General features: G+C 36.3%; 2 protein-coding genes across 2 annotated transcripts; one reads left to right on the top strand and one right to left on the bottom strand.

Moving 5' to 3' along the window:
* Positions 1–4,621: 4,621 nt before the first annotated feature.
* Positions 4,622–5,898, bottom strand: LOC106093816 (uncharacterized). The gene is made up of 2 exons (XM_013260977.2): positions 5,445–5,898; positions 4,622–5,378 (listed from the first exon to the last, which is right to left on the bottom strand). Exons 1-2 carry the CDS (start codon positions 5,594–5,596, stop codon positions 4,916–4,918), a joined length of 615 nt encoding a protein of 204 aa, XP_013116431.1. The 5' UTR covers positions 5,597–5,898; the 3' UTR covers positions 4,622–4,915.
* Positions 5,899–13,698: 7,800 nt separating this feature from the next.
* LOC106093815 (uncharacterized) lies at positions 13,699–15,204 on the top strand. The gene has a single exon (XM_013260976.2). The coding sequence runs from the start codon at positions 13,777–13,779 to the stop codon at positions 14,707–14,709; it is 933 nt and encodes a 310-aa protein (XP_013116430.2). The 5' UTR covers positions 13,699–13,776; the 3' UTR covers positions 14,710–15,204.
* Positions 15,205–15,871: the final 667 nt, after the last annotated feature.

The raw sequence follows: 15,871 nt of genomic DNA, 5'->3' as shown, positions 1-15,871 counted from the left end.
TACTACACACACACACAAATAGTAAGAATTCCTCTCTACCTTTGCCTCTCTCCCTACCCGCCCTTCACCACCACTATGACATCTTCTCTGTTGTGCATAATGAAATGATATTCTGTTAATATATGCAGGTGTCCTTTTAAACTTTCAATACCTATTACTAACATTCACTCAAGCCCACATACATACACACACACACACACGTATATATAAATAGTAATTGAATAAGATGCAAAAGCGTATACATATGATCGATAAGGCACTACAATTAAAAATTTAAAATGTGAAGCGAAAATAAACATCTTTAGATTAAAAGATACAAAAATAAAAACAAAACAAAACAAAAGTAAAAGTGAAATAAGAAATTATAAAGTATACATACTAAAGGTAACATTTATAATTATTACATAATTTATATTATTTTTAATTTTCAGTAAAATAAAAATCTTATTATTAATACAACAAATAATATTATTAATAATAATACCTATATAAAATAAATGCAAACAACATTTTAAACATATTCTGTTTGAAATCAAGAGCTTTTATTTCATTAACTTGGGAGAGAGTACACCAATCGCCACTTCAATGAACTGACCGACACCTCCTCGAGAGAGGAAATTCCGAATACTCCAAGTGAGGCCCAATTTCCCGGCGCAGACAGTGTTGTTGTTGTTGTTGTTGTTGTTGATGATGTTGTAGCAGTGTGTTGTTGTAGTAGTTTGTTGTGATCTATCTTTCGTCTGCTTGATACTGTTGAGTGTCAAGAACCAGGAACTTTGCGACTAAGATGGGGTGCGTCCACAGGGATCTGGGTCTAAGTCGAGTGGATCTGGCTGGGCAGTTAAACAAGTGACGTGCATCGTGTGGTCCCTGGTCACAATCGGGACATACATCTTGCATGTCAGTATCAAACCTTGCTCTGTAGGAGTTGAGGCGGCTTTCGCACGGTATCGAGCCAAAAGCCTCAGTAAGAGGCCGCGCTGTACCGGCTCCTGCATAAATACTGAGTGCTCATGATGCTCTATATGACAAGGCGAGTTATTGACGCGTTTAAATTAACAATGGCCACCATGTTCCCGCGGCGATCGGGCAAACTTCTCAGACGTCAACGAGTGCTACCCGATGCAAGTTAAAGCTCAATGATTAGCACATGGGGTGGCAGATCAATATTTCGAGGTGTTATAAACAGAATGGCTGGTTTCAGTATGCCCCAATCCTATGTTGGTGAGTATAGAAAAAAATGTAGTCAATTAAAAAATAAAATTGTTTCAATAATTTTTAATTGAATCTTAAATTATTTTTTATTAAAAATTAAAACAATTTCATTGACAATTTTACATTTTTATAAATGAGTATAACTTTTAATAATTAAAACTAAGGGGTCGAATATGGATTGTCGCGCAAATATAGTTGCGTTGCCAGGAGATTAAACCACGAATTTAAATTTGTACAAACTCAGAAATTTTTCTCGCTACTAAGTACATTGGCAGTTAGCAACTCAACCGAAATTGGGTTGCAATCCATAATCGACCTATAAGAATATAATAACAAGTCATACCTTAAATGTATTCTTTCTACCTTGAAATATTTATCAAAAAATATTTCTATTTTAACAGATCATCGTAAAAATCTAAATCTAATCTAATCTACGATCTAGCCATGTCCGTCTTTCTGTTGAGGATACGCTACAGTCTTTAAAAATAGAGATATTAAGCTGAAACTTTGCACGGATTCTGGTCTATATCGGACTATATCTTAATATAGCCCCCATATAGACGAATCCGCTGATTTAAGGTCTTAGGCCCATAAAAACCACATTTATTATCCGATTTTGCTGAAATTTGGTACAATGAGTTGTGTTCGGCCCTTCGGCATCCTTCTTCAATTTGGACCCAGATCGGTCCAGATTTGGATATAGCTGTCATATGGACCGATCTTCGATGTAAAGTTTTGGGCCTATAAAATGCACATTTATTGTCCGATTTCGCTGAAATTTGAAATAGCGTTTTGAGTTAGACTCCTCGACATTTCTTATCTATCCAGATTTGGATATAGCTGTCATATAAACCGATCTCCCGATTTAAGGTTCAAAGCCCATAAAATTTGAATTTATTAACTAAAACTATATTCAAACGAAATTTAGTTGAAGGGCATAATTTTATTGTACATACCAAACATCTGTCAAACCATCAAAAATTAAAACTTCTAGAAACCAAATGAGGATAATCGAGAGACCGGTTTATATGGGAGCTATATCAGGTTATAGTCTGATTTGGACCGTACTTGCCACAGATGTTGGAAGTCGTAACAAAACAGTGCATGCAAAATGCCAAATCGGACAAAAAGTTGCGGCTTGTATGGCCTCAAGAAGTCAAATCGGGAGATCGGTTTATATGGGTGCTATATCAGGTTATAGACCGATTTGAACCGTACTTGGCACAGTTGTTGGAAGTTATAACAGAACATTATGTGCAAAATTTCAGCTAAATGAGATAAAACGTAGCTGTGCAAAATTTCAAGCGGCTAGCTTTACGTCAACGCGTTCGCGTTACATCTTTTATACCCACCATCATAGGAAGGGGGTATTCTAATCTAGTCATTCCGTTTGTAACATCTCGAAATATTGAGAATATGTATACTTTATGCGACCCCATAAAGTATACATATTCTGGATCGTCTCGACATTCTGAGTCGATCTACCCAAGTCCGTCCATCTGTCGAAATCACGATAGCGGCCGAACGCGTAAAGCTAGCCGCTTGAAATTTTGCTCAGTTACATAGTATTGATATAAGTCGTTGGGGATTGCAAATGCGCCATATCGGCTCAGATATAAATATAGCTCCCATATAAACCGATCTTTAGACTTGATTTCTTAAGCACGTGGAAACCGGAATTTTTGTCCGATTTGGCTGAAATTTTGCCTGTAGGGTTCTGTTATGACTTCCAACTACTGTGCCAAGTACGGTCCAAATCGGTCCATAACCTGATATAGCTCTCATATAAACCGATATCTCAATTTTATTTCTTGAGCTCCTATAGAGCGTTATCCTTTCCGATTTGGCTGAAATTTCGCACAATGACTTCTACTATGGTTTCCAACAACCAAATTAAGTATGCCCCGAATTGGTCCATAACCTGGTATAACTCTAATAGCATACCAATTATTATCCATTATTCTTTGTTTGCTTATAAAGAGATACCGGGCAAAGAACTTGACAAATGCGATCCATGGTGGAGGTTATAAAAGTTTCGGCCCGCCTGAATTTAACACGCTTTTACTTGTTTTTATACCCTTTACCATAGCATGGGGGTATACTAATTTTGTCATTCTGTTTGTAACTCCTCGAAATATTCGTCTAAGATCCCATAAAGTGTATATATTCTTGATCGTCATGTCATTTTAAGTCGAGTCTGTTGAAATCACGCCACAGTCTTTAAAAAGAGAGATATTGAGCTGAAACTTTGCACAGATTCTTTTTTTGTACATAAGCAGGTTAAGTTCGAAGATGGGCTATATATGATATAGCCCCCATATATCAAGATATAGTCCACATATAGCCCCGATCTGGCGATTTAGGGCCTTAGGCCCATAAAAGCCACATTTATTATTCGATTTTGATGAAATTTGGGACAGTGAGTTGTGTTAGGCCCTTCGACATCCGTCGTTAATTTGACCCAGATCGGTCCAGATTTGGTTATAGCTGCCATATAGACCGATTCTTCGTATTAGGGTCTTAGGCCCATAAAAACCACATTTATTATCCGATTTTGATGAAATTTGGGACAGTGAGTTGTGTTAGGCCCTTCGACATCTTTCTTTAATTTGGCCCGATTGGTTCAGAAATTTGAGACAGTGAGTTTAGTTAAGCCCCTCGACATACTTTTGCAATATGGCAAATATCGGTCCAGATTTGGATATAGTTGCCATATAGACCGATCTCCCGATTTAAGGTTTCGGGCCGATAAAAGGCGTATTTATTGTCCGATGTCGCCGAAATTTGGGACTGAGTACAGTTAAGCCCCTTGACATACTTCTGCAATATGGCACAGATTGGTCCATATTTGGATATAGCTGCCATATAAACCGATCTCTCTAACGTTTCGGGCCCATAAAAGGCGCATTTATTGTCCGATCGGTCCAGATTTGAATATAGCTGCCATATAGACCGATCTCTCTATTAGCTTCCATGGGAATACTTGATCTACGATCGCAAGTATTAAGCTGCTAAGGAATCTCGCCAAATCAATGGCTTCTATACAAACGAATGACGGTCTGAAAGCGGAACTTCCAATCTGGTATAGATATTTTTGTCGATTGTTGCTATTGCTTTTTTGGTTCTGCCAACTACTGGCAGTGGAAAAGCAATGTCAAACAGCACAAATACGGAAACATGCCTGTATATAGCCGTTTTTAACGTTCCGCAGAACATAGAATTTGTATGTGGATTCTCTTTAATCTTTTTGTGTTTGTTTTCCTTCGCTTTCTATAAATCTGTAAATTTGCAACGCAAAAAGAAAGTCAGAGGATTACACACACATTTACCCATGGTGCGACGCGTTTCACCAGTACCTGTAATATCAGGCAATATCTGGCCTATCAATTAGATCAAAACACACACATAAATATGAGTCACATATATTTTTTGTTGTTTGTTTTGTTTTTTAGTGTAAAAATTTTAAATAGTGTGCATGATTATTGATCAACAATACTCACACATACACGGCTATAGCTATGGTGTAAAAGTATAATACAAATAAAATATGAATGTATAGCACTGCTAAAACATTCCACGTTTTCGTCTTCTCTGTTATTTTGTTTTTTTTTTTTTTTTTTTAAATTACAATTGTTACCGAATTTGACAGTCTTTTCCTAAACTCTAACTTCTATGTTAATCTAAAATCTTGGAAATTCTTTTAGTTGCCTTCGACCGTATTTATCGAATCTGCTGCCTCATTATGGCCTATGGGAGGCAGGCCCGCCGAAGGAAATAGCGAAGCCACCTTTGACAGATTATTGACTTGATCGGGGTCTATTACTTTGGGCTTTTCATCATCTGTAATATTGGATTTGGTGAGTTGATAGTACGCCGTGTCGCTGTGGGTAATATTGACAATGCTGCCGGTGAGGGGTAGAGATTCCAGCAATTGCGATGGACTGCTAAATGCGCCAATATTGAAGGGGGCAATGCCAGTCAGAACCTGGCCCGAAACGTTGGTCTGAATGGGCAGCGGTATGTTGCCCAAATCGATGAAGCTATTGTTGGTGTGTGCATCGAAGAAGGTTAGGTCGACACGCTCCTGTGACTCAAAACTGGTATCATTTTCTCCCACTTCGGTTAGGATGCCGATTTCATAGACCACAGCCTTAACCACATATCTAAAAAAAACGCAAACGATTAAATGACGAAAACTCTGAAGCTAGAGGGCTAGACAAAGCACTTACAGGTTTTTGGGAGTGTCGTTCAAACTGGCCTTCAATTCTTCTATGGTGTCATTATCAATACCGGAACTGGAGTCCAACACTGGCAATGACCAACAAATAGATCCCAATGTGGCTAAGCAGTACCAAGCTGCAATGGCAATGACGGTCTTCATTATGTCTGGTATAGTCTATCCAACGCCAACGATATTCCTTTGTGTGGGAGAGAGAGACTAACTTCCTTGAGATGAGTCAAGATATCCGTGAATCGTCTCGAAAACCACCAAACCAAGCCAAGAAACGCAATGCTTTAAACTCAATCATATAATGGAACAATCTTTTATAGGATCTGTATTTAACGCCCCATAAAATAACGATATGAGCATATCGCCATGTATGTGTGTGAGTATAGCCCGTCGGCCCGTCCAGCGTGCGGACAATTAACATCACCGCTGTTAATTGCTAATCTTGCTGCGAAATGTGAAAAAGTGCTAGAATTTGATGAAGAGCTGGTTTTTTAGCGGGGGGATTTTTCCACCGAGAGACTAATAACTGAGGGCGGCGACGATGATGGTGCATTAATGATGAGACGCTTGCTGTTTACTTTGCCTAAAGGTGTTAATTAATTGTGCTCGATTGGGAGCGTGTTTCCTGGCGAAAAAGAGATGGCAAACTCTGAGGTGTCGTATGTGTCTCCTTGCCCTTGTGACTCCAAGGTATGTAAAATGTATTACATTTCGATACATTTACTGAGTGCAAAATATAAACAAACACTTTTGACTGTTATTCTCAACAACAATAGTCGGTTTTTTCATATGATCTTTCTGAGAATCGGCAATTATTAGGAATTAATTGATATATTGCTGGATGATCGGAGTCACAAATGTCACAAGACAGGGCACCTTTCATGGTAACACACATTTTTGCTGTGTGCTATTGGGCGTATGAGTTATGTGGTGTTCATAATTACATATACGACATGTGTACAAATTTTGTACTAGGAAAATTAGTATATGAATTTTTAGTTTTATTTTTTCTAAAGTAGAAAAAGAATAAGGAATCTAAATTAATTGAAGGGCATAAAAACACAAGTGAAAGCAATATTTATTGTTGGAATCCAACTCAAGATCCAAAGTTCATTATGTATTATTCATTTAATGTGGGGTTTGGTCTTTCGCTGCTGTCCCACCACAATGTACTAAATTTGCCTGAGTCTGTTAAAGAAAACTACCACTCTAACCTATCGGCTTATTTAAGGCTATTTTTATTGTCGGGGACATTGTCCGTAATAGTTAAAGCTAATATTGTAAATTTATATCCCTATTTAAAATGTAGAGATTCCATTGCAGGATATTGTCCGACTTTAGACCCTTGTCTAATGCTTTCTATTAAAAGAATAGTATAGCAAAAAACATTCAAAAGTCAGAAAAAGAGTGTTTTATTTGCTTTACAATCTACTCCGGTTGGGATGGTTGTAAAGCACCATGATCCAGCGCCGTTCTAATCTCTACACAGAAAAAAAAATACAAATCGATTTCAATCAAGAAATTAATTGATCCAATTAATTTTTTTAATGAAACTGCTTCAATCACGAAAATGTTAATATCAATCACAGTTTTTGAAAAAGGTGAGTGAAACAAGTTTCAATTAAAAATATTGCATATTCAATAAAAAAAAATTATTGAACATTTTTGAAATTTTCGAAATATTCAATTAATTTTTTAATTGGATTGATTCAAAATTTAATTAAAAATATTCAAATGTTATATCAAAATTTGTGCGAAAAAAAGCTCTGTATAGGGCGAACCCTCAATTTCGATGAAACATAGTTCACATATGTAAAACTCCTGAAACACGAATTTGAGAATTATATTTGCGTCCATGATCACTCCTTAGAAACAAAACACATGCCGGGGGTTTTTCCAAAAATGAAACGGAAAATATTGTTTTCCGTATTATAAAGGAAAGAGTAGCGAGGCAGTAACTTCATGAATTACATGCATTCGGGAAGAAAACCCAAAAATGGACAGTCTTAACATTCCATTCCATTAAAAAAACAGTAAGGAAAGGCAAAAGTCGGGCGGAGCCGACTATATAATACCCTACGCCACCGAGTCTACGTAATACTATTAATATAAAGCACTTATGTCAAAATTTAGTCAGATTTTAATTTTGCATGCCTATTGAAATATCGAATAGAACCTTCTATGATTTTCCTACGATGGTACGAAAATTGTGGAAGAATACACAGCCTTTGAAGTCAAAATACATAAAAGATATATATGGGAGTTTTATCTAAATCTGATTAGATTTTGATGAAATTTCGCACACGTATTGGGATGTCAATTAAAACATCCCAAGAAAAATTTTGTAGGGATCGGACCAAAATTTCAGCTACTACAGCCTTTATAGTCGAAATGATTAAAAGATATATATGGGAACTTTACCTAAATCTGGTTCGATTTTGATGACATTTTTTTGCATGTAGTGCGAAGTCAAATAAAACATCTCCTGAAAAATTTTGTAAAGATGGGACCAAAATTGTGGCTACTACAATTTTAAAAGGGCATATCGGATGAAAGATATATATGGGAGCTATATCCATACATACTAGGAACTTAAAAAAAGCACTTCGTGCCAAATATGGTATAGATCGGACCAAAATTGTGCCTTCTACAACCTTAAAAGACCACATTGGATGAAAGATGTAGATGGGAGCTGTATATAAATCGGATCCGATTGTGATGAAATTTTGCACACATAGTGGGACGTCACAAAAATCACTTCGAACCAAATTAAGTAAAGATCGGAACAAAATTATGCCTTCTACTGCTTCAATAGGTCATATCGGATTAAAGTTATATATGGGAGCTATATCAAAATCTGAATCGATTTAGATGAAATTTTGCACACGTATTAAGACGTCACACGAAACATATTATGCCTAATTAAGTAAATATCGGACCAAAATTGTGGCTCCTACAGCTTTAAAAGGGTATATCGGATGAAAGATATATATGGGAGCTATATATAAATTTGGACCAATTTCTATGAAATTTTTCACACATATTGGGACCGCAAAAAAACAATTTGTGACAAATTCTGTAAGGATCGGACCAAAATTGTGGCTTCTACAGCTTTAAAAGGGCGCATCGGATGAAAGATATTTATGGGAGCTATATCTAATTCTGGACGTATTGTTTTCAAAATCTATAGCGTTCGTCCTTGGACCAAAAAAAGAGACTTATGCAAAATTTTGTGAAAATCGAACAACAAATGCGACCTGTATCTTGATCACAAGAATACATAGACAGACACACAGACGGACATGGCTAAATCGAATCAGGAAGTGATTCTAAGCCGATCCCTATACTTATCGATGGGTCTAGCTTTTCTCCTTCTTAGCGTTGCAAACAAATGCACAAATCTATAATACCCTGTACCACAGTGGTGGTGTAGGGTATAATGATTGGAAGAGCTTGGACCACTAACATTTTTTTGCTTTTTGTCACTCGATTCGTTCCCCAATTCAATGAAAACAGCTGTTTTCCCTCTATAAAGTCAGCTGTTTTGGAATTAATTGGCGAACGAATTGAGTGACAACAAGAAAAAAGTTAGTGGTCTAGCCCGTTATTGTTTAAGTGAAAAAGATAAAATTTTCAATCATATTTTATACAGAAAATTTTTTAACAATCAATTGAAAAAATGATTGAATCAATTAAATATTTAATTGAAAATTTCAAAGCCGTTCGTTATTGAAATATAAGATCGGATTCAATTAACAAAATGATAGAATCAATTAATTTTTAATTGAAAATTACAAAAATTTCAATCATGATTGTAATTGCAAAAAGTTCAGATTCAATTAAAAAAATTATTGAATCAATAATTTTTTTTATTAAAAATTGCCAAAATTTCAATAATTATTGTTTTTTAATTGAAAAGACATTTATTTTCAATAAAACTTTCTTTTTTTCTTGATAGTTTTTTTTTTGTCTAGCCACGCCACTTTGTGTCTGTATATGATAAAATCGAGACATATACTTGACTCATTCCCACTTCTTTTCGCATTATCTATGTGCGAAAGGGAAATAAGAATTTAATTCGGACAATTAAAAATATATTCAACACATGCCTTGTTTACCAATCACTTGCCGTGATACAAAAGAAAATCGAATTTCTAAGAAAAAAACTATTCAAGCAATTAACACCTTGTTTGAAAACTTTTTTATAAGTAAATACCAAATATAGATCTATATTTTTTCTATGAAGTGAATGCATCTTTTTATTTTTGAGCCCATAATACAAATATAAAATACATAAGCTGGTTAGGAACCATTTTTCTTCATACAAAATCCGCTTAGGGGGTGAATTAATCAACCCTTTTGTTAACTTATAAAATTTATTTGAACTCTAGTAAAAGGTATACGGCCTAATTCACAAAACTTTATGAACCCTTAAAATAGAACTATTTGACAGTTCTATAAAGGAGATATGTCAAATAAGCCTATTTCATAACCAGGCCTTAAGTTTTGTGTATAAGGCCGATAAACTTTATATAAGCGTTTATCGGTTCCTACTTTTCTCCTTTCGTTGTTGACGTTGTTTTGAGTTCAATTGAAACTTTAAAAAACAAATGCTATAAAAATCACAAGACTTTTGTTATTGCCTTTTTTTTTTTTAAATGGCAACTACGTCAAAGTACCTTATTCAACGCGAAGAAGACCAATATTGGGTTACTCATGACAACTGCTGCTGCTATGCGCCTGTGTGTGTGCGTGTGTGTATGTTTACAATATGACGTATGGGCAATAATTAACGGGTAAATAAAAAATCTGGCAACATGATTGTCTTAATCGAGATGTCAAAAGCTGAAATGTAATTCAATGCGAGCAGATAGAAGAGATTATCATCTCAATTTACAATATTGTCAATTATTTGAGTAATTATTGATGAGAAAATATTGAAAAATCTTATTGACTTAATGATCGATCCTATTGTGACCATTACCCATAGGCATGGTTAAATGTCCGCCGTTGTATTATGGGGTACTTCCAAGAATTTATTTGTTTTTATTGAGCTTCTTTTTAACAATGGAAATTTCCCGAAATGGGATATTAAATTTACACATTTAGCATGTGTGTTTGTTTGCATGTCTGTCAGTGCGTGTGTGTGTGTGTATATCTATGTTTGTACAAATGATCTTGTTTTTATTTGGTTTGATTCACAAAAACTAACTGAAACTGCTTCCTAAACAGTTATTAGTAAACAAAACCAATTCACTCCTTAGATCCAGTTTATACCAAGAAAATGGAGTGCGCCTTGTGTGCTTAGAAACAAATTAGTTTTACGGTCTTATTCACAAAACTTAACGTAGACTTGAACGGTTACCAAATTAACATTTTATTCCATTATTGCAGCAAATCGGACGAACATATATATGGGACCTATATCTAAATCTGAAACGATTTCGAACAAACTTTTCAGATATTGTGGTAGTCGTCGACGAAGGCGTTATACAAAGATTTGGGAAGATTAGTTAATAAATGCGCTTCCTATGGCTCTAGAAGTGAAAATCGGCCGATATATATCTATGAGAGCTATATTTAAATCTGAATTGATTTCTACGAAATTTACCAATAAAGTCAAGAGTCATAAGAAAATCCCTCCTGCCAAATTTCGAGAAAATCGGTTAACAAATGACCATTTTATTGCATTATTACGGCAAATCGGACGAACATATATATGGAAGCTTTATCTAAATCTGAACCGATTTCAAGCAAACTTCTCAGATATTGTGGTAGTCGTCAAGGAAGGCGGTGTACAAATTTTTGGGAATATTGGTCAATAAATGCGCTTGCAATGGCTTTAGGAGTGAAAATCGGACGATATTTATATATATGAGAGCTATACCTAAATCTGAACCAATTTCTATGAAATTCGCCAGTAATGTCGAGAGTCACAAGAAAGTCCTCCCTGCCAAAAGAAAATCGGTTAACAAATGATTATTTTATTGCATTATTACGGCAAATCGGACGAACATATATATGCAAGCTATATCTAAATCTGAACCGATTTTTTCCAATTTCAATAGACTTTGTCTCTAGGCCGAAAAACATACCTGTACCAAATTTGAAGACGATCGGATGATCAGTACTCTTATCAATCTAGTCTATCTCTCTTCCTTTAAGGTGTTACAAACAAATTCACTAACTTAATAATACCCTTAATAATACCTAATACCCTGTACCACAGTAGTAGTGAAGGTTATAAAAAAATGTAATATGACAAAATATTATAGTTCCCAACTAGAAAATAAGAAAAGAGATTGAGAAAGAAAAACAAGTTTGGATACCCACCACCTCGGGTATATATGTAAACCCCCTTTCGTCACAATCCGGTGAAAATTGGATAACTTAAGTACCCAAATTCGGCACGGACATTGATTGGTCTAATATATATGACATTATTAAATTTTTTAGAACAAAATATTGGTCTTTTTGGCAGATATATCCAATTATAAACTGATCTGAACCATATTAATGTCAGATATCGGAAGGCTCAGAAAAACTCACTGTTTCAAATTTCAGCGAAATCGGGTAATCAATAAAGCTTTTATGGGCTTCAGACACTTTATCGGGAGATCGGCGTCTATATCTAAATATAGTGCGATCAGAACCATATTTAGGTCGTATATTGGGAGGCCTTACCCTACTCACAGTTCCAAATTTCAGCGAAATCGGGTAATAAATAAAGCTTTTATGGGCTTTAGTCCCCCTATCGGCAGATCGGTCTATATGGCAGCTATATAGAAATATAATCCGATCAAAATTATATTAAGGTCGAATGTTGGGAGGCCTTAACCTACTCACTATTTCAAATTTCAACCTAATCGGATAATAAATGTGGCTGTTATGGGCCTGAGACCCTAAATCGGCGGATCGGTATATATGGGGGCTATATCAAGATATAGTCCGATATAGCCCATCTTCGAACTTAACCTGCTTATGGGCAAAAAAAAGAATCTGTGCAAAGTTTCAGCTCAATATCTCTATTTTTGAAGACTGTAGCGTGATTTCAACAGACAGACGGACGGACATGGCTAGATCGTCTTAGATTTTTAGGCTGATCAAGAATATATTGGGTTGCCCAAAAAGTAATTGCGGATTTTTCATATTGTCAGCATTGACAAATTTTTTCACAGCTTGTGACTCTGTAATTGCATTCTTTCTTCTGTCATTTATCAGCTGTTACTTTTAGCTTGCTTTAGAAAAAAAGTGTAAAAAAAGTATATTTGATTAAAGTTCATTCTAAGTTTTATTAAAAATGCATTTACTTTCTTTTAAAAAATCCGCAATTACTTTTTGGGCAACCCAATAGTAAGATTTCTGTCCACTAAGATTTTCGTAATGGGCGCTGTGGCTTGTAAACATAGTCTCGTTGGCGGCTGATCTTGGTTAATAACCAAAAAAAAAGAAGTTTCGTTGTAGCAATTCGTCGAAACGGCCACCTTAATACGCCTTGACCCGAAGTGCTTCAAAACTCTACTGCTGCGCGGGATACACTTATAAAGGTTAGATCCCAATGAACATCAAAAATTTCAAAATGTGCAGATTTAAATTCTCACAAATAAGAATAAAACATAAACGGAGATTTTAAACAAGGGACTAGCTTATATCGTATCCTCAATGATGAATACTGTCTAAAATGTCGATTGATTGTTTCCCACAACCTTATGAGGAGAATCCTGACTTCTGTCTTAAAAAATCTTAACGAAATTTTTTTATGATTTTTTTTTTTAATTTTTAACAAAACCTTTAATGGATAAAAAGAATATTAAAATAAGGATTTCTTGAAAATAACAGACATCATATGTTTTTCCCACAGAAGTTGTAAAATTTTTTTTCTGACAAAGTTTAACGTATTTAGATATCTATTGTGTCGAAGAATCCAAACAATAACAATGATGTTGTTTGTATTTTGACTCTGCTGTTTCTTAAAACTAAATACGTAGTCTACTTTATTTAATTAATCGGCCATCAAGGTAGAAAAAATTACGCTGACTACTACTGACCAAAATTGGATTTTTTCCCCCCTTAGATCAACATCAAATTGTCTCTTGAATAAAGCAGAAAATTCGCACCTTTACAATTTTTAACGCATCAAAACATAACAGAAAAAAGTACAACGCCACAGCAAGCAAAGCTTTTCTCCAAACCCCTTTGCGGCGGCCATCATGGCAAAGCTTTAAAAACCAAACGCCCAAAACACGGAAAGTCATTCCTCAAGTCATCGTTGAAGCAACACCTTCAATTCGAGCAGTGAAAATTTTGGTTTTGAAAAATTACCGCCAAAAATGAACTCCATCTACAAAGTGTTGCTTATGCTGGGCTTGCTGGTGGCCCAGGTTCATTTATTGCCTGTGGCCCAGCCGCAAACTGGCAGTGAGTTTTTAAACGAGCTCGTAGGCAACATACCGCTGGGGACGGCCTTCAAAGAAAGTGATCTGGTAAAGAGGCGAGTCTACGACGTCAACCCCGACAGGCCTGAGAGAGAGCTGAAACAAATTTCTCTGCAATCATTGATAGGTGACTTGGAGCAGAGCCTGTTTGCCTCGGCATTGAGTGTGCACGATGTGGCCCGAGACAAGACAGCCGTTGTGCCTGAAATAAAGCCAAACCATAAAGAAGATTTGCCAAATGAGCAGCATCAGGTCACTAAACGCCATCTGGATGACAATGGCAGTAGCACCACAGAAAGCCACAAGGAGTCGGCAACCACAAAATCGCCTCAGGTTGCGGGCAAATCCGGAGATGAGCACCTAGTGATTTTGCAAACCACAGAAAAGGTGCCTGAAACTGCGGGAGTTCCTGCCCACATTATTATCGATCGCATAGCCATACAGCCGCATAGCGGTGGCAGTGTTGCTTTGGTGCCTACATTTGAGATTAAACGCACCCACAATGGAAACGGCGATAAGCCATCGGAAATTACAAAAATTAGCATTTCCAAAACGGAAATCTCATCTGTGCCCAATATACCGGCTCCAGCAACGAGCACAACAGCATCGTCTACTGATGCTCCAACAACAACAACAACAACCACAAGTGCCCCGTCTTCAATTGCTGCCTCGACAACAGCAAACCCTACCACCGTTGCTGCTGCCAGTGTTTCCACCGAATCAACCACAGTCAAGAACATTGAACAGCTCAAAGAAGCCGAATTGGAGCTGAAAGAAAAAGTGGCCGAAATAGAAGCAGAACCTGTTATCCTGTCGGCTCGAGTTTGAGTTTGCGTTTGACTTTCTCTGCCACTGCATTGCATCTCATTGTAAACCATCTCTCCCACACAGGAAAGCTCATTTAGGACCTCCATGTAAATTTGATTAAATTATTTTCCATTCGTTTAAAAAGATTAACTGCACCCAAATTATCATCGTTCGCATTTATTCATCTACCCAGCCTAAGCTGGTTTGCTGGCTGTCTCCGGCTGTTTCGTTGGCCGCTAATTGTGCGCTAAGCGACCAATTTTTGAGGAATCATGTGATGTGGAATTCTCAGTATTACCACCTATCTACCGCCTATCTGCATCATTTAACTGATATTTAGACTTGAGTTTTTATTGTTGTATTTTCTACATTGACAAACATATTGACACACACACACACACACAAAGATGTTGTATGTGGGTCTGTATTGTTTTGTTATTAGCATATAAGTGAATATTTTCGACTTTTTCGCGAAATTTTTTAAACAAATAAATCGCTTGGCGTTTTGTAAATTGTCCCCTCTGGAAATAATGACTCCAAGTTATTTGTATGTAAATTAGGCTCAAATTGGAGATTTTTTCCATTTTGATAATCGCATTTTAAGTTGCGGAGACTTCCAGATCTGGGGGAAATGTATCCGCATGGGGAAAAAACATAACAAACATCCATGGGAAAATGTTAACAAATTCAGTCATTGACTTTTTTTCTTGGCTGAAACGAAGTCTACGCTAAAATAGCGCTTTAAAAAGCTTTTGTGATATCATGCTACGAAAATAGTATATCGCTTGACTAACAGTTTAACAATATAGGTGCCTTTATCTGAATCCCATATGAGCTTTATTGGTCTACGAATTTTAGTTTGGATGTAAGGTGTACTCCATTCTTAAAATACTTCATTTCAGCCCGATATTCTCATGATGCCTGATTTAGTGGTGTTTTAGGCGGAGAGGTGGTCCCCAGATACTTGACCCTGAAAAAAATATCACCATCGTGCTCTTCTCTCAAGCACCATTTATTTAAACCCCATATTGCCATTAGCTTAAGAGGAGTTTACAGGATGAGGCGTCCCCCAATCACATGGCTCCAAAATAGGTTATAAAATTCGTTTTCTAATCTTAAATACCACATATTGGCATGGTCGAAAAATTTTTTCCCTTTGGGGGTGTTTTGGGAAAGGGTGATG

This window comes from Stomoxys calcitrans, chromosome 1 (assembly GCF_963082655.1).
Source record: "Stomoxys calcitrans chromosome 1, idStoCalc2.1, whole genome shotgun sequence".
Taxonomy (NCBI): Eukaryota; Metazoa; Arthropoda; class Insecta; order Diptera; family Muscidae; genus Stomoxys; species Stomoxys calcitrans.
Note: the sequence above shows the minus strand (reverse complement) of the source record. Positions and strands in the feature narration are given on the sequence as shown.